The sequence below is a fragment of the Coregonus lavaretus genome (genome assembly GCF_964263955.1).
Source record: "Coregonus lavaretus genome assembly, chromosome: 7".
NCBI classification, from domain to species: Eukaryota; Metazoa; Chordata; class Actinopteri; order Salmoniformes; family Salmonidae; genus Coregonus; species Coregonus lavaretus.
In genome coordinates, this window is record NC_139994.1 from 27,346,176 (window position 1) to 27,368,461 (window position 22,286).

Sequence of the window (22,286 nt, forward strand, 5' to 3'; positions counted from 1 at the left end):
ACTTGTTTCGATAGAAAAAAGGTGGCTATCATCCCTTTTGTTTTAAATGGTGGCTGTCATCCCTTTTGTTTTAAATGGTGGCCATCATCCCTTTTGTTTTAAATGGTGGCCATCATCCCTTTTGTTTTAAATGGTGGCTATCATCCCTTTTGTTTTAAATGGTGGCTATCATCCCTTTTGTTTTAAATGGTGGCCATCATCCCTTTTGTTTTAAATGGTGGCCATCATCCCTTTTGTTTTAAATGGTGGCTATCATCCCTTTTGTTTGAAATGGTGGCTATCATCCCTTTTGTTTTAAATGGTGCTATCATCCATTTTGTTTTAAATGGTGGCCATCATCCCTTTTGTTTTAAATGGTGGCCATCATCCCTTTTGTTTTAAATGGTGGCTATCATCCCCTTTGTTTTAAATGGTGCTATGATCCATTTTGTTTTAAATGGTGGCTATCATCCCTTTTGTTTTAAATGGTGGCCATCATCCCTTTTGTTTTAAATGGTGCTATCATCCATTTTGTTTTAAATGGTGGCTATCATCCATTTTGTTTTAAATGGTGGCCATCATCCCTTTTGTTTTAAATGGTGGCCATCATCCCTTTTGTTTTAAATGGTGGCTATCATCCCTTTTGTTTTAAATGGTGCTATCATCCATTTTGTTTTAAATGGTGGTTATCATCCCTTTTGTTTTAAATGGTGGCTATCATCCCTTTTGTTTTAAATGGTGGCTATCATCCCCTTTGTTGTTCTGCCAAGCAATGGTAGAGATTCCATTCTTAAGAATGTTCTTGCTCCAACTAATGTAGTGGGACGACCAATTAGTGTATAAGAATAAGGAACAACTCTAAAGAGTCCACCCACTGGGCCCACACAAAAACCCAACTCACCAAACCATTTTACCACTAAAACCTCCTCACACTCCACCACCCACCCTTTATCACTTAACCCATGCACCTGACCCATTTCCTAACCTTACCTAACCTTCCTCCCCCCAATAATAAACAAGGAAGTTGGCAGAGTTTTGCTGAAAGTCCAATACCTTCTTCATCCTGATGATATGCAAATGTCTACACACACCGAGATGCACTATAAATATAAGCCAGGAGGGTTCTACTGTATGCATGCATGCAAACAGCACAAATATGGATGAGATGAATATGTATGAAGAGCATGTGCTCAGGTAATTCACCGTAGTACCAATTGTTTTAGTCTACTAAATTGCTGCTCTATCTAAATGTAATTTGTGATTTAAAGAGAGTATCAAGTTTGAGTAGGCTTAATTTTGAGTTAATTAATTATTCCATCACCATAGTTAATTTTCAAGATTCACTTTTCTCTATCCCTTTTAGGAGATCTTGGGACGTGGGAAAAGATGTCCCTGTCATCCAGGATGAACAGACATCCCGAAAACTAATGAAACTTCTGCAATGGCTTCCCTTCTTTATTGTTGCCCTTCTTGTATTTGCTCTTGCTATAGTTAGTAAGGTAAGATGTTTTGGTTTAAGGAAGGATCTTTTTTTTTTATTTTTTATTTGCAACGAGAAAACTATTGGTAACACTTTACATTTAAGGAGCCTTTAAGAGGATTGCAAAGGGTTTAGAATTAGTTGATAACCAGTTAATTATTACATAATATGTAGTTCATATATCATTGAAAATAGTTATACTGTAACTCATAAACACGTAAATTAATGGATTGATTGATTGATTTTATTTGCCAGTAAAAAAAAATACATATACACACAGAACATGCATTTTAAAAACATGACAGAAATAGAAAAAATAAAGTCAGTGACTTATTTCCAGTGCTTGGTACAACATTTTTACATACATACATTACATACATACATTACATAGATACATTACATAGATACAGACCTGAAAATGGTTCTATTGTTCAGTCTTAGCAAGCTTTTGACATTGTTTTTAAATGAAGTTATGGTCAGTATAGCTTTAAGTTGTTGTGGTAGTTTGTTGCAATCAAAAGCACCGGTATATAAAAAAGGTCTTTTTACCATTGTCATTATCATTCTCTGGCTCTGGTGTTGTATTGGTGGACATCTCTAATAAAAGTAATTTGATAGGTACCTGGGGGCTGAGTCAGTAATAATGATGTGTTTCATACCAAGTTGGATTAATACATCTCTTATCTCTACAGATAGCCAGCCTAACTGATTAAAATGCTTGACCTCCTGATGATGGAATTGTCATTTGGGGTGTTTGTCAAGAGTGAGCTTTATGTGCTAAAGCATAACTTTTTGTTAATGATTCATAAACTACGTATTGATTAAATAATAACTGGCTGTACATTACTTATAAAGCGGTCTCACAGATAAATGTCTACACACCACTCACTGAATCTATCCACCTTATTTTATTTCAACTTTATTTTCACAGGAAAGTCATATTGAGATCATGCCTCTTTCACAAGGGAGCACTGCTTCACACAATCTTGTCAGATTACAAAGCTGTGTATTTATTATCTCTGTACATGTTTTTTTTAAACAACTAATTTAAGTCATAAATATCAAGTCTTGAAGATATGAAATTGGGAAAATATTGGTATATCTCTATAATTTTTTGCAGGGATCCTTTCTGCTACTGATAACGCTGTCAAGTAACGCCACCTATACAGTCCCAGCTGACCAAAAGCCATGCGCCCTCCTCGGTGTCAGCTGTGCAGTGATTGGACCAAGTGTCTTGCTCCTCATCAAAAGCCTGTGGAAAATATTATTCAAAGACTCAGAGAAACCATCAAAGAAGACGGTCGTGTGGGTAAGCACCAGGTGTTCAAAAATAACATTATTTATTATTGTTCCCCTAGATAATGACGTATCAGGGACAGATCTGCTAACTTGTTTTGTCTAGGTGAGCAATGGAAACGTAGATTGAGCCAGGTTCATGTAATTTAGTTTGGAAATGGGGATTAGATGCTGCAGGGGAGTGGGGGAGCATAGGAAAATGTTGCCCTTTTAAAACTAAAGGGATAGTGTGCTGGGTTTTTACCGCTATCTTAAACATTTTCTTACCTTGAGAGAGGTTTTGTCAAGTGTGCTTTTGTAAATGACTTTAGGATTACATTTGTATGTTACAATACTGATAATTAGTGAAAACACTGTCGTCAATGAAGTTTTGCCTTAAAATGACAATTCATAGTATGTTATGAAAGGGGAACAGCATCGGATAATCTGTTTTTTGGTTACTGCATGATTCCATATGTGTTATTTCATAGTTTTGATGTCTTCACTATTATACAATGTAGAAAATAGTAAAAACAAAGAAAAACCCTTGAATGAGGGTGGTGTGTCCAAACTTTGACTGGTACTGTATATATATTTCACACATATTCAGTGGTACAAAGTACTTAAGTAAAAATATTTGAAAGTACTACTTAAGTAGTTTTTTGGGGTATGTCACGTCTCCTCCCATTGCTCCCCTCCGGCGCTCTGATTCGCCGGTCTACTATTTAGCCCTGGACTGTTCTGGATGATATTGTGTGTGATTGTTAAGCTTCGTGTCGTTTACGCTAGCTTTGTTGTTTCTCTTGCTTATTGTTAAGTAAACATTGACCTTGTTAATTCCTGTGTCTGCGTCCTGCCTCTTCGTATACTCAGTACGCGTCACAGAATTACACACCAAACAAAAATGGATGCAGCAGGAGTTTCCCAGTGCCTCGACCAGCACCAGCAGCAGCTTGCCCAGTTGAACGCCGCCATGCAGGAAGCGCTCCAAACTCTGCATAATCTGCCCAGCGCTCCGGTTCCACCTCAGGGAGCGGCGAGTGCCCCCAATCCACCTGTTCCTGTACTATCACCCACTCCTGCGGGAACCCTCGCCCTACCGGAGCGCTATGACGGTAAAACTACTAAATGTAGCAGCTTCCTGCTACAGGTTTCCCTTTATCTGGTGCTTCAGCCTGGTGCATATCCATCTGACCAAGCCAGGATAGCGCTGGTGATTTCACTTCTTAAAGGAAAGGTGCTGGATTGGGCCACGGCAGTCTGGGAAGGAGAGGAGGCAGTGGCACTTCCCTACCCCCACCTTCCTCGCTAGATTCAGGGCGGTGTTTGATCATCCCACGGAGGGAAAGGATGGGGATGAGCGTCTCCTCCATCTCCAACAGAGAGAGGGGCCCACGTCCGAGTACGCTCTGAGCTTTCGCACGGTGGCGGCATCTTCCGGCTGGAATGAGCGTGCTCTGCGCACGGCCTTCAGGAGAGGCTTAAGGAAGGACATCAAGACGGAACTCGCATGTCGGGACAACGAGATGGACCTTGATACCCTCATCACCATGTCCATCCGTCTGGACGACATGTTGAGAGAGAGACGGCATTCCCAACACCTCCCGGAGCCTCAACGCTCACCCCATCTGAGCTATGGAAGCCGCCCTGCTTCCGAGTCCTCACCCATGGAGGTGAGCAGCAGCCCCTACACCTCCTGGCGGCTCCCTATCTAGGCGGTATGACTCCCGTCGCCGCTCCGTGAGTGTTACGTCAGCTCCTATCACAAAACCATAGTTTTTAGTTCCCGTAACGGTGACAGGTTATTCCTTCTCTTCCATTTCTACCGCAATGATAGATTCCGATCAGCGGGGGAACCTTATAGATAGGGAGCTGGTCTCTGAATGGGGGTTGCCCACCGTGCCACTGCCATCTCCGCTACACGTCACTTCACTGGACAATAAACCCCTTGGATCAGGCACCATTTTCGCTCGTCAATCTCCCCATCACCATTCCCACACTACCGGAGCACCACGAGGAGCTGTCATTCCACATCGTCACGTCACCCCTTCACCGGATCGTCTTGGGATTGCCCTGGCTCAGACTACACAACCCCATCATCAATTGGAGCACCAAGAGGATCACAGCCTGGTCCACCTCATGCCGGAAGACCTGCCTGCCGGTGGTTTGTTGTTCCATGTCAGTGGAGAGTCCGGAGTCCGCCCTCCGGCCCAAAATTCCACATGAGTACGCAGATCTCTCCGATGTCTTCTCTTCATTAAAGGCTACGTGTTTCCCTCCTCACAGGCCCTGGGACTGCGCCATTGACCTGCTGGAGGGACAACCCCCCCCCCCCCCCCCCCCCCCCCCCCCTCTCCCGGACGCGCGGCTCCAGCCGCTGGATGTCGCGGCCAGGAGGACGACCCGGTCAGGGCGGCGAAAGTCCCGAATTAGGTTGGGGTCCAGAACGCCCCCAGCCGGAACACAGCTCCTCTCCTTAGGACCATAACCCTCCCAGTCCACCAGGTAATGGAGCCGTCCTCCACGGAACCTGGAGTCCAGAAGGTCCCTCACCGCATACGCCGGACTCCCGTCAATGTCCAGGGGCGGAGGAGGAGTACCCCGGGGGACGGCATCCGCCAGAGGACCAGGAACCACCGGCCTGAGGAGAGACACATGAAAAGTGGGTGAGACACGTGAGGGGGAAGAAGCAGCCGGTATGATACCTCATTTATCCGCCGGAGGACGGGCCGCCACCAGGCGGATGTCTTCGTCCACATTCAAACGACAGGTGCAACGATGAGAGACGAGTGCAGGATAGGACCCCCCCAGATCCTTATTTTCTCCGGTATGGTGCATCCTGGAGAGTGCGTCGGCCTTCACATTCTGGGATCCTGGACGGTAGGACAGAATGAATTGGAAGCGAGTAAGAAATTGGGCCCACCTGGCTTGACGAGAGTTCATCCGTTTCGCTGCCCGTATGTGCTCCAAATTCCGGTGGTCAGTAAGAATCCGGAATGGATGGACTGCACCCTCCAGCTAGTGTCTCCATTCCTCCAGAGCGAGGACCACCGCCAACAGCTCCCTGTCTCCAACTCCATAGTTCCTCTCTGCGGGGGTACGTTTTTTTGAGAAAAAGGCACAGGGATACATTTTCTCTGGCTTACCGTGCCGCTGGGAGAGGACCACACCCATGCCCTCCTCCGATGCGTCCACCTCCAGGATGAAAGGACGAGATGGATCTGGGTGTTTTAGGATGGAGAACCTCTCCTTCAGCCTCTTGAAGGCAGCGTCAGCCTCAGGGTTCCAGGCCAGCTTCTGAGGCCCACCCTTAAGGAGAGAGGTGAGCGGGGCGGCTATGGAGCTGAAGGACCTGATGAAACGCCGGTAGAAATTAGTGAAGCCCAGGAAGCTCTGTAGGCCCTTGATGGTGGTGGGAACTGGCTATGACCTGACGGCGTCCGTCTTCACTCCTTCCATGAACACACCCTGAGGACTGATCCGGTATCCCAGGAAGGAGATGGCCTGTTGGTGGAATTCGCATTTCTCCCCTTTCACCAACAGGCTGTGTTCCCGGAGGTGGAGTAGGACAGCTCGGACGTCCCTGACGTGCTCCTCGAACGTAGCCGAGTAGATCAGGATATTGTCGATGTACACCACCACCTGTCTACTCAGCATGTCCCGGAACATGTCATTGACGAAGGACTGGAACACAGAAGGTGCGTTGGCGAGGCCGTAGGGCATGACGCAGTATTTATAGTGGCTTGAGGTAGTGCTGAATGCCATCTTCCACTCGTCTCCTTCCCGGATTCGGTTCAGGTTGTAGGCACTCCTCAAGTCCAACTTGGTAAAGTGCTGGGCCGCTCGTAATCTCTCGGGGGGGTACTGTCACGTCTCCTCCCGTTGCTCCCCTCCGGCGCTCTGATTCGCCAGGCTACTGAGCCACCCATCTGAGCCCAACACCTCGGTAACACCGGAATGGAAACCCAACAAACCCTAATCACCTCCAGCGCACCTGCACCTTATCTCATCAGCACCCCTCTTTAGCCCTGGACTGTTCTGGATGATGTTGTGTGTGATTGTTAAGCTTCGTGTCGTTTACGCTATCTTTGTTGTTTCTCTTGCTTATTGTTAAGTAAACCTTGACCTTGTTAATTCCTGCGTCCTGCCTCTTCGTATACTCAGTACGTGTCACAGGGTATCTGTACTTTACTTTACTATTTACATTTTTGACAACTTTTACTTCACTACATTCCTAAAGAAAAGATTGTACTTTTTACTCCATACATTTTCCCTGACACCTAAAAGTACTCGTTACATTTTTAATGCTTAGCAGCACATGAAAATGGTCCAATTCACACACTTATCAACAGAACATCCCTGGTCATCCGTACTGCCTCTGATCTGGCGGACTCATTGAACACACATTTACATTTTAGTCATTTAGCAGACGCTCTTATCCAGAGCGACTTACAGGAGCAATTAGGGTTTTGCTCAATTAGGTACCTTGCTCAAGGGCACATCGATAGATTTTTCACCTAGTCGGCTCGGGGACTAGAACCAGCGACCTTTCGGTTACTGGCACAATGCTCTTAACCACAAAGCTACCTGCCGCCCCATACTTCATTAGTAAATTATGTCTAATTGTTGGAATGTGCCCCTGGCTATCCGTAAATTTAAAAAAACAAGAAAATGGTGCCATCTGGTTTGCTTAATGTAAGGAATTTGAAATGATTTATACTTTCACTTTTACTTTTGATACTTAAGTACATTTTAGTGTCTACATTTACTTTTGATACTAAAGTATATTTAAAACCAAATACTTTTAGACTTTTACTCAAGCAGTATTTTACTGGGTGACTGTCACTTTTACTTGAGTCATTTTCTGTTAAGGTATCTTTACTTTTACTCAAGTGCACATATTTAACCTAATTATTTGGGTAGGCACAAAACTACCTCCATACTTCCATTCATTTTTAAAATATGGTACCAGTTACCTTCAGACGAGTCTCGTAGGCAAAAACCGTTCGGAAGCTACAGAAGTTTTCATGAGAAGACCGATTTTCGGGATGTCTCATGGTCTGACAAATACCGCTCTAGTTCTGCCACCTTTCACCGCAGATGCGTAAGTGTGATATCGGTGTATGCGGTGGATTGAGACGCATCCAAAAACAGAACTGTATCTCTAGCTTAAACTGACTTTTTATGGGAATTGTTTTATTATGCTAATTTAAAAATATGCGGGGTGCGGACATCGACGTTAGGGAGTTAAGGCCAGATCGTTGTGTTTCCTTTTTATTTAATGAACAGTATGGGTTATTTTATATTAGTTTCCCTTCATCCTTTAGCATTCCATTTGCTTGCGTTTAATTGATACTATTGTAATTCTGATAATGTAACATTTTCCAGGTACTGTGTGTCGAATTCCTGGTGGCAATGGGGACAGCGGATCTCACCATCATTGCCATGCCATTCTTCGGCATCATAACCAATGTGATGATGCTGAACAGCGTCAGCATCCTGTCCTCCGTCTTCCAGGTGGGCGCTCAGTGCGTTGCGAGGGAGAGGAAACGATTCATAGTGCCCCCAATCATCTCAATAGTCCTCATACTGTCAGGCTACGTGCTCTTCATCCTCAGTTACCTGCTGTTGAAAGAAGATAGGGGGATGAACGTCTGGATCGGACTGGCAATAGTGGGGACCATCTTTGTCTCGCTGAACTGGTGGGAGAACTACTGCACCCTCTTCAAAATCTCCTTCCTGAACAGTATATCCGAAGACATAGCGAGATCCAGGAATGTGGTGAACATCCTTTCCAGTCTGGTCCGGATTCTGGTCACTGCAGCCGTGGTGGGGGCATATGTCCCTCTGTCTGACAGAGTCTGGTCATCGGTGACATCAGTTCCAGAGAATGTGGGGTTGGTGATCCTGATCTTGGTGGCCATCCAGATAGTGTCCTCCGCTCTGTGCCATTGGTTCGTGGTGGTGGCCTGCAAAATGCACGCCATGCGGCGAAGCTTCCTGTTACCCATGTACCTGGCCTCCTTAGGTGTTCTGGCAACGTTCGTAGCTCCTGTCATTATCTTCTTCCAGAACTCAAGTGACCCCAGAGGCGCTAACTACACCATCACAGAGTACTGCGATGACATCACATATGGCAGGGGCCTAAGCGGCGATACTGTCTGGTTTGAAAGGCTAGTCAGGGACATCACCCATACCCTCTGTCCCCAGGACATGACCAACCTAACAGAAATGGTCCTCTTGGGAGGCTCTGCACTCTGCTGGTGGTTGGGTTGGATGCTGTGTACTATGTACATCTGGACCCTCCGGCTTCAGCGCATCGAGAGGACCCAGGATCTGTTTGTGCGGAGGATATACGAGGGGGCCTTTCTGGAACAGTCCATACTGCTCAACACACGTTTTGAGATTCAGAGGAAGAAAAAATGGTAAGATTATTGTAAATTCTGTGGAGGGTGGGAGAGTTTTGTATGTATGTGCATGAGAGAGAGTGCCAAATTACGATTCTAACGTTTCCTCCCGCCACAGGCAAACTGACCCAGTCACAGTGTACCTGTGTGCAACAATGTGGCATGAGACCTATGACGAAATGACGAAAATGATCATCTCAATGTTCAGGTACAGTCTGATGTTTTTACATGATTTAGAACGACACAATTGGCAGAGTTAGCAGCTTTTTAATGCAAATTGTGTGTTTTTTATTTATTTCTTTACCAGGCTGGACAAATACAGGCCAAGGAATAACCCCACCAATGATGTGAGCTTCGAGTCCCACATTTACTTTGATGATGCTTTTAAAGATGTGAAAGGTAGTAAAGAACGACATGTGAACGAATACGCAGAGGACCTGGTGGAGGTTATCCGAGAGGTTTACAAGTAAGCAGTGCAAAAAATTGTCACAAATGATGATCCAATATACACAGAATTAACTGCGTATATACTTCATGTAATGTAAAATCTGTAAAGAAATTAATACATGATATGTATGATATCATAATATAAATGTACTAGAAAAAACGAGACATTTATCAATAAGAAGGAAAAAAAATTAAGAAACCACATATTCCCCTGAAAACCACCAGGGGATGCTCTGCCCACATTCTCCACCATTTGTAACAAATCGCCATGAATGTGGTTGTTCGTTGAAGTGTGTGCCTAACAAAAAACTCGAGGAGGAGAACTGGAATGATGTCCAAACTAATGATGTTAAAAACTTTTACGCAATCAGGAATGTAATTTCTGTACAAGTAGAAATAAAAACACATGGGCAGTGGGGAAAAACATTTTTTAAAAAGGGTAAAAAGTTTGGTCTAAAGTAAGCATAAAAACCTAATGGGACTTTCCATGACAATGTCATCAGGGTAAATGGTCACTTCAGGGAACGCGCACAGTGGACATCTCCTCTGATCGCAGACAGGTGCTGGATTGAGGCCAAAGGGGCATCTGGTGTAGTGAAAAATACTTGAATGCGTCAAAGCAGTGAGTTTGGTCCCTACTGCTGGGGTGCTCAGTGTGCTAATGTAACTCAGTCCCAGCACCTCTAACTCAGTGTACACTGCAGACATAACAGTACAGGTGAGAATAATGATGTACACCAACTTTCCCTCATTTCAACCTTTGAACCTCAGTAGCTTCAACAAGGAGGATTCATGCATCTTCAGAGAGAACCCACCCCTCCCATGCCAGAGGATCCTGCACACCCCTTACGGAGGTCGACTGGAGTACACTCTCCCTTATGGCAACCTGCTGATGGTGCACTTTAAGGACAAGCTACTGATCCGCCACAAGAAGAGATGGTCTCAGGTGAGACAATGCTGTCAATATACAGTTTACAATGTGTTTGTGAAAGGTCTAACACTATTTCATCTTTGATAGTACAATCATGAAGCTATGAATAAAAGTTGGAAATAAAGTTGGATGATGAAGTTGGATTAGACATAAAACCATAGACTTGATTAGTTCACTCACTGTTGCAGATTATGTACTTGTACTACATTCTCGGCTGGCGCCTCACCAGGAAGTATTTCAAGAAGTTTGAGCTGGGTGAAGATGAGAGCAAGCTGAGGGAAACAATGATGGTAAGCAACACAAACAATACACAATTACTCCTTCTATTTCTAGCATCCATACTTGTTTAAATTGTTAAATTATTCTTATGTATGAAATGGGACTGATACTTTGGATTTTGTTAGAAAGAGAAGGACAATACCTACCTCCTGGCTTTGGATGGGGATACAGACTTCCAGCCCTCTGCTGTAATGCTCCTGATAGATCGACTGAAACGTTATCCACATGTGGGTGCGGCATGTGGGAGGATTCACCCGACAGGCACAGGTATGAATTGTAATAAGAATCAAATGATTGTTAGGGAGATGTCATATCTATTAGACAGCCACAACTGAACAATGTACCCGGACCATTTTTTGGATTTAATTGTTAATTGGATGTACTCACCAACCAAGACTATTTAAGTTTAAGTTAGAGCACAATGGTACCATATTTTTTTCACTATATGTACCCGGCCCTAAAAACAATATTGTATGTGAACACTATATGTAGAGTTAGGGTTTAATTTACATAATTTATGGCCACTATTATACAGATATCTACTCAGGTCCTATGGTCAAATGGAATAAAATGTGTTTAAAGTACATTTAAAATCATAACTTTTTACAATATAGCAATAGAGATAAAAGACAAGAATAAGTCCTAAGGTGTGCTATCAAACGTTGGATCATTCTGTTATATTGCCCCAGGTCCTATGGTGTGCTATCAAACGTCGGATCATTCTGTTATATTGTTCCAGGTCCTATGGTGTGCTATCAAACGTCGGATCATTCTGTTATATTGTTCCAGGTCCTGTGGTGTGCTATCAAACGTCGGATCATTATGTTATATTGCCCCAGGTCCTATGGTGTGCTATCAAACGTCGGATCATTATGTTATATTGTCCCAGGTCCTATGGTGTGCTATCAAACGTCAGATCATTCTGTTATATTGCCCCAGGTCCTATGGTGTGCTATCAAACGTCGGATCATTCTGTTATATTGCCCCAGGTCCTATGGTGTGCTATCAAACGTCGGATCATTCTGTTATATTGCCCCAGGTCCTATGGTGTGCTACCAAAAGTCTGATCATTCTGTTATATTGCCCCAGGTCCTATGGTGTGCTATCAAACGTCGGATCATTCTGTTATATTGCCCCAGGTCCTATGGTATGGTATCAGAAGTTTGAGTATGCGGTGGGCCACTGGCTTCAGAAGACTGCAGAGCACGTGTTTGGTTGCGTGCTCTGCAGCCCCGGCTGCTTCAGTCTGTTCAGGGGTGCAGCCCTCATGGACGACAACGTCATGAAGAGATACACCACTAAGTCCACAGAGGCTAGCCACTACATACAGTACGATCAAGGTAAATCTTTATTCCTGGACAACACTCACTCGAAGAACACAGCCACTTCTCTGTGCAGTACTCTCTTGTCTACAGTACCTCCCTCTGCTCTGTCACAGGTGAAGACCGCTGGCTGTGCACTCTCCTGCTGCAGCAGGGCTGGAGGGTGGAGTACAACGCTGCGTCCGATGCCTACACCAACGCCCCCCAGGACTTCAAGGAGTTCTATAACCAGCGGCGGCGCTGGGGGCCCTCTACCATGGCCAACACCATCGATCTGCTGGGCTCAGGGTCTCTGACCTCCCAGAGGAACAGCTCCATCTCCAAACCCTTCATCCTCTACCAGATTCTCAGCATGGTTGCCTCCATCCTAGGCCCGGCCGCAATCTGCCTAATGATCTCAGGTATCCTGCCTGTCAGGGGCCTCATACAGCTCAAGCTTTGGGGTAGTTTGTTGTTGGAATGTAACAGGAAACAAACATGTTGTAAACTGAAGGAAGATGATTATTGTTCATAATAATTCTGGTCCTCTCCCTTTTTCAGGAAGCTTGTCGTTCATACCGCACATCAATCCCAACTACGCTCTGTTACTTGCAACAGCGCCCCCTGTGGTGTACCTGCTGCTGTGCTTCAAGCTGAAATCGGACACACAGATCGCCATAGCAGCCGTCATGAGCGTCTTGTACGCTTTCCTCATGATAGGAACCGCTTTCTCCATCATAGGTAAATGATGACAATAAACTTAATCTCAATCAACACAAAGCAGAACCTCAAGAATACAAACCTCAGAGTTACATACTGCTTTCTCTGTCATTATGTTAACTATCTCTGTTCATCTCAGCTTCTATGGTTGCCCAGCAGACCATTTGGATTCCTAGCGGCCTGTTTATCATAGGCCTGGTGCTGATTAACATCATCACAGCAGCGCTCCACCCCAAGGAGTTCCATCTGGTCATCTACGGCCTCCTCTACTTCATCTCTATCCCCAGTGGCTACCTCCTGCTGACCATCTACTCAATGGTCAACTTGAACAATGTGTCCTGGGGCACTCGGGAGACAGGTGGCCAAATCGCTGCAACATCACCAGCCAAGGCCATCACACAGCACATCCTACAGGCCAAGTTCTGCAAGTTTCTCTGCTGGGACAGTGGCAAAGTTGCAGACCAGAATGACCAGGTGCCAAAAACTGTTGTGATGGCTGATAAGCCAAAGGTGAACCATGATCTGACCTCTCAGGACAATAACAGGTAATGACATTTTGAGTGTCTGAAGTGTTAATATGATCTCACCACTTCTGTGTAAACCCCAAGCATAGTATTTGGATCTGTATTTGTTCTAAGCATAACTCCAATGTTCAAAGTAAAATACTTGTCAGAACCCCAATTTGTGCAAGTCCTAATACTCCAAGGTTATATGTGCATTCCACAAGGCTCCGTTTCGGGAGTGTTTTATGATTTGCATATACAAAATATAACATCTAACTTAGTTTAAATCTTTCTCTTAAAATGTGTCTTTTTCATTTTCTCCTCTTTTGATGTGTGTATTGAGACAGTTGTGTGGAATGCACACCAAATAATGTTGGATTTCTTTCAATCTAGGATTGTGGAATTCCGTTCTCATCAGTATACTGAACAAAGTGAGTATATTTTTTTATAGATCTATTACAATCTTTTCACTGTGTGAATTTAAGATAAAGGCATTCAAATATTATCTTACAAAGTGACACACACATTTAGATTTCACCTAGTAACCTTTAATATGCACATTGTGTTAACTATGTCCCTTCTTCTTTGTGCTGGTACTGATACTCCCTGTATATACAGTTGAAGTTTACAGTTGAAGTCGGAAGTTTACATACACCTTAGCCAAATACCTTTAAACACAGTTTTTCACAATTCCTGACATTTAATCCTAGTAAAAATGTCCTTTCTTAGGTCAGTTAGGATCACCACTTTATTTTAAGAATGTGAAATGTCAGAATAATAGTAAAGAGAATGATTTATTTCAGCTTTTATTTATTTCATCACATTCCCAGTGGGTCAGAAGTTTACATACACTCAATTAGTATTTGGTAGCATTGCCTTTAAATTGTTTAACTTGGGTCAAACGTTTCGGGTAGCCTTCCACAAGCTTCCCACAATAAGTTGGGTGAATTTTGGCCCATTCCTCCTGACAGAGCTGGTGTAACTGATTCAGGTTTTTAGGCCTCCTTGCTCGCACACACTTTTTCAGTTCTGCCCACACATTTTCTATAGGATTGAGGTCAGGGCTTTGTGATGGCCACTCCAATACCTTGACTTTGTTGTCCTTAAGCCATTTTGCCACATTTGGAAGAACTATTTGCGACCAAGCTTTAACTTCCTGACTGATGTCTTGAGATGTTGTTTCAATATATCCACATAATTGTCCTTCCTCATGATGCCATCTATTTTGTGAAGTGCACCAGTCCCTCCTGCAGCAAAGCACCCCCACAGCATGATGCTGCCACCCCTGTGCTTCACGATTGGGATGGTGTTCTTCGGCTTGCAAATGCACCCCCTTTTTCCTCCAAACATAACAATGGTCATTATGGCCAAACAGTTCTATTTTTGTTTCATCAGACCAGAGGACATTTCTCCAAAAAGTACGATCTTTGTCCCCATGTGCAGTTGCAAATCGTAGTTTGGGTTTTTTATGGCGGTTTTGGAGCAGTGGCTTCTTCCTTGCTGAGCGGCCTTTCAGTTTATGTCGATATAGGACTTGTTTTACTGTGGATATAGATACTTTTGTAGCTGTTTCCTCCAGCATCTTCACAAGGTCCTTTGCTGTTGTTCTGGGAATGATTTACACTTTTCACACCAAAGTACGTTAATCTCTAGGAGACAGAACGCGTCTCCTTCCTGAACGGTATGACGGCTGCGTGGTCCCATGGTGTTTATACTTGCGTACTATTGTTTGTACAGATGAACGTGGTACCTTCAGGCATTTGGAAATTGCTCCCAAGGATGAACCAGACTTGTGGAGGTCTGCAAATTTTTTTCTGAGGTCTTAGCTGATTTCTTTTGATTTTCCCACGATGTCAAGCAAAGAGGCACTGAGTTTGAAGGTAGGCCTTGAAATAAATCCACAGGTACACCTCCAATTGACTCAAATGATGCCAATTAGCCTATCAGAAGCTTCTAAAGCCATGACATCATTTTTTGGAATTTTCCAAGCTGTTTAAAGGCACAGTCAACTTAGTGTATGTAAACTTCTGACCCACTGGAATTGTGATATAGTGAATAATAATAATCTGTCTGTAAACAATTGTTGGAAAAATTACTTGTGTCATGCACAAAGTAGATGTCCTAACCGACTTGCCAAACTATAGTGTGTTAACAAGAAATTTTAATTTTAACGAGTTTTAATGACTACAACCTAAGTGAATGTAAACTTCCGACTTCAACTGTAGTTCCATTCTTGTGTATTTTATTTGATTCCTCGTGTTAGTTACTATTTTATTTTATTTTATAATTTTTTTAACTGCATCGTTGGAAAAGGTTAGTCAGCAAGCATTTCACTGTCATAAAGTCTACACCAGTTGTATTCGGCGCATGTGATCAATAAGATTTTTTTTAATTCTTTGTATCTACAGACTGGGTAACACAACTGCAGAATAAGTCCTATGACTTCCCTCTAAATGAATATTTTCTTGTGAAGGTAGAGTGTTCTTATTCTATGTCTAACATAATATGATAGTATTCCTGAATAACATTAAAGTAACAAGATGCATTTACATTTTACATTTACATTTTAGTCATTTTGCAGACGCTCTTATCCAGAGCGACTTACAGAAGCAATTAGGGTTAAGTGCCTTGCTCAAGGGCACATCGACAGATTTCTCACCTAGTCGGCTCGGGGATTAGAACCAGCGACCTTTCGGTTACTGGCACAACGCTCTTACCCACTAAGCTACCTGCCGCCCATTTACAAGCCTACATATACATATAGATTATGGGGATAAAGTAGACTAATTGTCTAACCACTCCAGATTGTTGTTATATCCAGAATCACATATGTTTGACTGTAGATATCTGACTTAACTATTTAATAAGTGTCTCTTGGTGTGCTTCAGGAAGAGGAGGACTTTTGGAGAGATCTCCAGAAGGTCTATTTGGAACCTCTGGCTGAGGATAAAGAAAAACAGAAGAAAATCACAAATGACCTAAAGGAACTGAGAAATAAGGTATGCTGGATGCATAGCTGTTTTGAGTGGGTGGTGCTGGGGGGGTGGGGGAGAACTCCCCTTTATGATAAAGCATTGCATGCATCTATAATCAGTAAATAAACGGAGTTTACCAAACATTAGGAACACCTTCCTAATATTGAGTTGCAACCCCCCTTTTGCCCTTAGAACAGCTTCAATTCGTTGGGGCATGGACTCTAAAAAGGTGTCGAAAGCGTTCCACAGGGATGCTGGCCCATGTTCAGTACAATGCTTCCCACAGTTGTGTCAAGTTGGCTGGATGTCCTTTGGGTGGTGGAACATTCTTGGTACACATGGGCAACTGTTGAGTGTGAAAAACCCAGTAGCGTTGCAGTTCTTGACACAAACCGGTGCGCCTGGCATCAACTACCAAAGCCACTTAAATATTTTGTCTTGCCCATTCACCCTCTGAATGGCACACATACACAATTCATGTCTCAATTGTCTCAAGGCTTAAAAATCCTTCTTTAACCTGTCTCCTCCCCTTCATCTACACTGATTAAAGTGGATTTAACAAGTGACATCAATAAGGGATCATAACTTTCACCTGGATTCACTTGGTCAATCTGTCATGGAATGTGTTTGTATACTCAGTGTGTATATATATATTATTGGCTACAGTAGGCTAGTAAATAACTTTCCAGTGACACTGACTCACCCAATGATGCGATGAAGCCTAGGCTTCTCACCGGTGATGGCCGGTTAGTGGATAAACTACTTCGAAAAACAGTGCTTTTCGATCAGAATCACTCAAAAGTTGAGAAAAATATTGTTAGCTACTACAGACAAATTAGTCTTCTCTTTTCAGCAGTAGGCATTTGCTTTCCAAACTGAAACTGTATGTTTTTCTTGCGATTGTATTTAGACATTTGTGAAAGGCAAACTGACAGCCGGAACCAACCATAGAAATATAATCTGTAGAAATGCTAGCTATTAAAATCAGTTCAAATAACAACATTAGGGGATTAATCCAAGGCTTAAAAACGAAGGTGTCCATGAATGCTGATGACTCAAGTTTTATATTTTATTTGTCTCATTGAAGATCTAGATAACTTTTCTGGCATCTCTAGACTAAAAGTGTACCATATTACGTATTGGATCTTTAAAAGACACAACTTTTACATTACCCTGCAGTTAACCTATAAAATGGGCTGACGGTGAAGTATATAAATGAGCTCTCCACCATGGAGATGTAAAATTACACTGATTAACTCGTTAGTCATATCTCAGTTTACTCATTTACTTATGGCGCAGCCTACTACTTAAGTGAATATTTCGCTTTATCTGGGATGCTAAACCAGACAAGATAAAGCGTGCCTATCTATATAATGAATGCGAGGATACAGAATCAATAGACCGTTTGTTCTGTATTGCCCTCAGGTAGCCTGTTTCTGGTCTCAGGTTCAGGAATTGCTGAAAAAGCGTAACGGTAATTGAAAATTGATCCTAGAATTAGTATTGTTGGGAGATTTGGAGAGACCTGGTCAGTCAATTATTAATATAGTAATACTCTTAGTAAAAGTATCTTTCTTCAACTCGCAATCTGTGGATTCTATTCGATTAGATAGATTCAAATTGTGTGTATACAAATCGCAACATAGTTGAAAGATACACTGCTCATCGAATGTCTCATTCAAAAATCTTGAATGGTTGAGGGGCAGCTCTCAGGGGGAACTGTAGGGGGATCCTGGATGGTTGGTGGCCTGGTGGTTGGAAGCATTGGGCCAGTTGCCGAGAGGTTGCTGGTTCGGATCCCCGATTCGACTGGGTGGGGGATCTGTCGATGTGCCCTTGGGCGGGTCGCTTGACCCTGGTTGCTCCTGTGGGTCGCTCTGGATGGGAGCGTCTGCTATAAGACTCAAATGTGATGTAAATGTTGAGCGGCTTCACTGCAGGTAGATTGTATGTTTAAAAAATAAATAAATGATATATACAGTACCAGTCAAAAGTTTGGACACACCTACTTATTCAAGGGTTTTTCTTTATTTTTACTATTTTCCACATAGTAGAATAATAGTGAAGACAAAGCTGTCATCAAGGCAAAGGGTGGCTACTTTGAAGAATCTCAAATATAAAATATATTTTGATTTGTTTAACACTTTTTTTGTGACTACATGATTCCATATGTGTTATTTAATAGTTTTGATGTCTTCTATTATTTTACAATATAGAAAATAGTTTAAAAAAATATATATATATATATGGCAGTTCCCATTCAAGTCAGGACTGGCAGCCATTGCTAGTGTACCCATGAGTTTAACAGTCAAAGTGCCAGGGTTAGAGGTTCCAAAACCCTTCTATAGATTACAGTATATGTCTATGGCCACAACGCAACAAGCTATTCTATATTTGGCACCCGCTGCCCAAATTGCAGCCTCTCCAACTGTTAGTGCTAAGTGCTTGTGATAAAACTATTTTTGTGGCTAAATTATGCTCTCTGGTGTAGTATTTCTAATTATTTTATTTATGTCTGTTCAGACTGCAGTAATATAATTTGTGACCGACCGGCTCGATGTCATGTAGCAAAATTGGAAGTCGTGTTTTTTTACATTGGATAAAAGTAGAGACTCAGAGCTAGAAAATGGTATATCATGCACTACAGCTGAGGAACAATGGGAAAGTAATTCTGCTTTGAAAGTTAATAAACTTGTAACCCCACTTTTGGGTCCCTTGAATGTTTTGGTACACCTGCTGGAGAGCTCTTCTTTATCTACACCCATTCAGCATCATTCACACCCTCTTAAGCCTTAGCCCTACCCATCTCTTTAAGGATTCACATGTGAGGTGATGTGCTAAAAAGAGTGACTACTAAAGAGTGACTACTAAAGAGTGACTACTAAAAGACTATAGGCTGATTTATACTATGTTTATCGCCAAGTCTGTAAACAGTTGTCTCAGTGACATCATGAACATTCTATTGTCGTCCGACATCAAACTTGTCGTTATGAAAAAGTATAAACACAAAAATGACACGCTGTATGACATCAGCAGCCTGGTGGTCCAAAATAGCATAACTTGTGTATTTTAACACCAATAACCCATCCGTTTAAAAATGAATTTAGTATATTTCAATCTAGCAAACCAGGGAACTAAAAGCACCTCTCTAAACAATGTTTTGGTTAGTTTTTAACTTAGATGGCTAGCCAGTTCAAATACTGACCATATCATATAGCTTACAAGGTCTTAACTTTAGCTAATTTGTATTCATTATTACAGGAAAATAAATTCACAACAAGATCCTTATTTACAAGTTAATGGCGAGCTAATGACAGAAAAATGCTTACGGTTGTGAGTGTGACAAAATAAAAGCAGGGCATTCTACCGGAGAATTTTAGAACTTGGACACTGTCTCATTGGCCTAATGTTATATCCTAATTTGACTTTGATGCAGGTCATGTTTTTCTTCACATTACCGTCTCTGGTAAACACACACTATATCAAATAAAATCTAAGTTTATTTGTCACATGCACAGGATACAGAAGGTGTACAGGTACAGTGAAATGGTTACTAGCATAGTGGAGTCCTTTAGCTAGCTAGCTAGCTAAACAATGAACCATAATCCCAACTCATAACGTTACTACCATGCATTAATCTGTAGCTAAAGCTAACCAACTAGGTTCAATGTTAGCTAGCTAGCTAACTTTGGGCTATAACTAGCAATGCAAATGGCTCTGAGATACAAATAATATTACTACACAGATCATACACGTAACGTTAGCTAGCGAGCCAGCCAGCTAACGTTAGCTAGCTAGCTAACCCAACGCTTTAACTTGCAATGAAAACAACTTTCTGACAAAATTTGAAATGTATAATATCTGAAAATGTAGCTAGCTAGACTCTCTTACCTGTATATATGGATGTATACATGATGCCATGGTTGCCCTTAGTTTGAAGTTGTAATCCGGAGACAGGTGTTTTATACAACAGCTTTCTATGTGTTCTCTTTTCAACTCCCTTCGCATATTTGCAATCTGATGCCAGAATTTTATCCATCTCATTAGCTATCATACTCTGCTTCCACTGGGCATTCCACTGATTTCAAAACTCGGTCCTCCAGAAAGTGGAGAGCATTAGCTACACTTTTGCAGTTCTTCATGATATCTTTCAAAAACGCCGCGTTAGAAAGGATTACCTACACATACTGAGCAGCTCATGTTATAGACAGAAGCGTGTTACATGGCAGACTAATCCAAACTCATCTCTCGGCATGTCCAGCCCATCCATTATCTCAGCCAATGATGGCTAGTTGGAAGGTTCCTGTCTTTTTCCGTGGCTAAACCAACTAGGCTCGTAATTTAACAATTGTATTCGTATTTACAGATGGCATACAAGTTTGTCATTAAGTCACATTAAAGTTTACATGTTCCAGAAGGCACTTCTGCCTCAAAACGCATTTTGATTTTTAAAAAATAACGTGTACATTCAAATGCCTCTCCTGTGAAGTAGTGACATTTTTTGATGTTTTATTTTACCAACATTATTTACATTTATCAGGGGGTGCTGCAGCACTCCTACTTCCCTGCGGCTATGGCTGTATGCTGTCTTTTCATTTCAATGTACATGATATTAGCATCAAGTAGAAGGTGTAGTACTTTATGTCTGCCTATGGTATTAAAGAGATAGTTTAGTGCTGTTGAAACAATGACTAGTCGGAGCAATCCACTGTTTGTGTATGCTTGCTTGTCATGTTCATATCCCTTTAATGAAACTCTTCTCCTCTTCATACAGGTGACTTTTGTCTTTTTCATCTGCAATGCCATGTGGCTGGTGGCGACTTTCACTCTTCAATTCATTGGAACCTCAGTCACCATCAGAATCCCAAAACACAATCTCAATCTGACTCAGACTAGGGAGTATCTATTCATCGATCCAGTAGGACTGATGTTCCTTTTGGGATTTGCATCCTTACTGCTGATCCAGTTCTTTGCCATGTTCTACCACAGGTGATTATTTTAATTATTTATTTATTTATAGGCAGGATCACCAAATTCCAACCCACATTTTCAAAATACTCTCTATTCTTGATTTAATGTTTTATTTTATTTATTTTTTACAAACAATGTGATTTAGGTTGCCTTTATATTATGATCCATTAACCCATGAAATCGTACCCATTTTATAGCTGTTACATTATTATTTTGTTTTTGTTCCTTTAGAATTTACACTCTGATCCATTTTGTTGCATTTGTGAATACGGAGTCCAAGACTGGGAGAAGACTATCAGACGATGACATGCAGGTACATTTGCATATTCTTGTTGACGACAAAGATGAACATAGTGAGGGAATAGAAGGGTGTAACACTTTGTTAGCATTTTTTATCATATCAATGACATTCCTGATGGTGGATAACTAAAGATGTGTCTCTGTACCTTCTAACTCCAACTTCACAGATTCCTGACATGCTGGAGATGGAGCTCAAAGACGACAAATACTTTGACACATTTCTGTCTATAGAGAATCCAGCAACAATCCAGCAACATAGCCAAGGAACTCTAGTGTGAGGTCCTTCTACTAAGTGTCTCTTAATGGCAGCAGTTGCAGTTAAAATAGTAGTAGGAGTCAGAGAGGGGTACTGCAGTTTTGTGTTACTTGTTGCACAATTAGATATAGTAGAATTGAGGGAGAATGTTCCAAGTAGTATAGATTCTAGAGACTATTTATTTTATTTTATATAGTTAACCAGGAAAAGACCCTTGATGAACCTCTTTTGCAAGGGCAGCGTGAACATACAATACAAGAACAAAGACGGGGACAAAACATTAAAAACAATTGCAGCGGTCAACAACATATATTATAGCGTAACATAGAGTATAGCAAGTGAATGTGAGTTAAATCTCAGGGAAATGTGATATAATGTTATCATATTGTGCTATTTCATGTGTGATCAATTGTTGTAGCTTGTAATTTTTGTTTGCTCTTTGTGTGCTTTTGCTTGTTGTGC

General features: G+C 42.2%; 1 protein-coding gene across 1 annotated transcript; it reads left to right on the forward strand.

The window, feature by feature from the left end:
• Nucleotides 1-4,401: 4,401 nt before the first annotated feature.
• On the forward strand, nt 4,402-21,846 carry LOC311132481 (chitin synthase chs-2-like; the record flags this gene model as incomplete). The annotated part of the gene is made up of 15 exons (XM_084165766.1): nt 4,402-4,407; nt 8,123-9,159; nt 9,260-9,349; nt 9,449-9,607; nt 10,360-10,534; nt 10,708-10,809; nt 10,924-11,065; nt 11,938-12,138; nt 12,237-12,521; nt 12,661-12,840; nt 12,959-13,329; nt 16,211-16,321; nt 21,072-21,286; nt 21,500-21,581; nt 21,736-21,846. 15 exons carry the CDS (start codon nt 4,402-4,404, stop codon nt 21,844-21,846), a joined length of 3,267 nt encoding a protein of 1,088 aa, XP_084021892.1.
• Nucleotides 21,847-22,286: the final 440 nt, after the last annotated feature.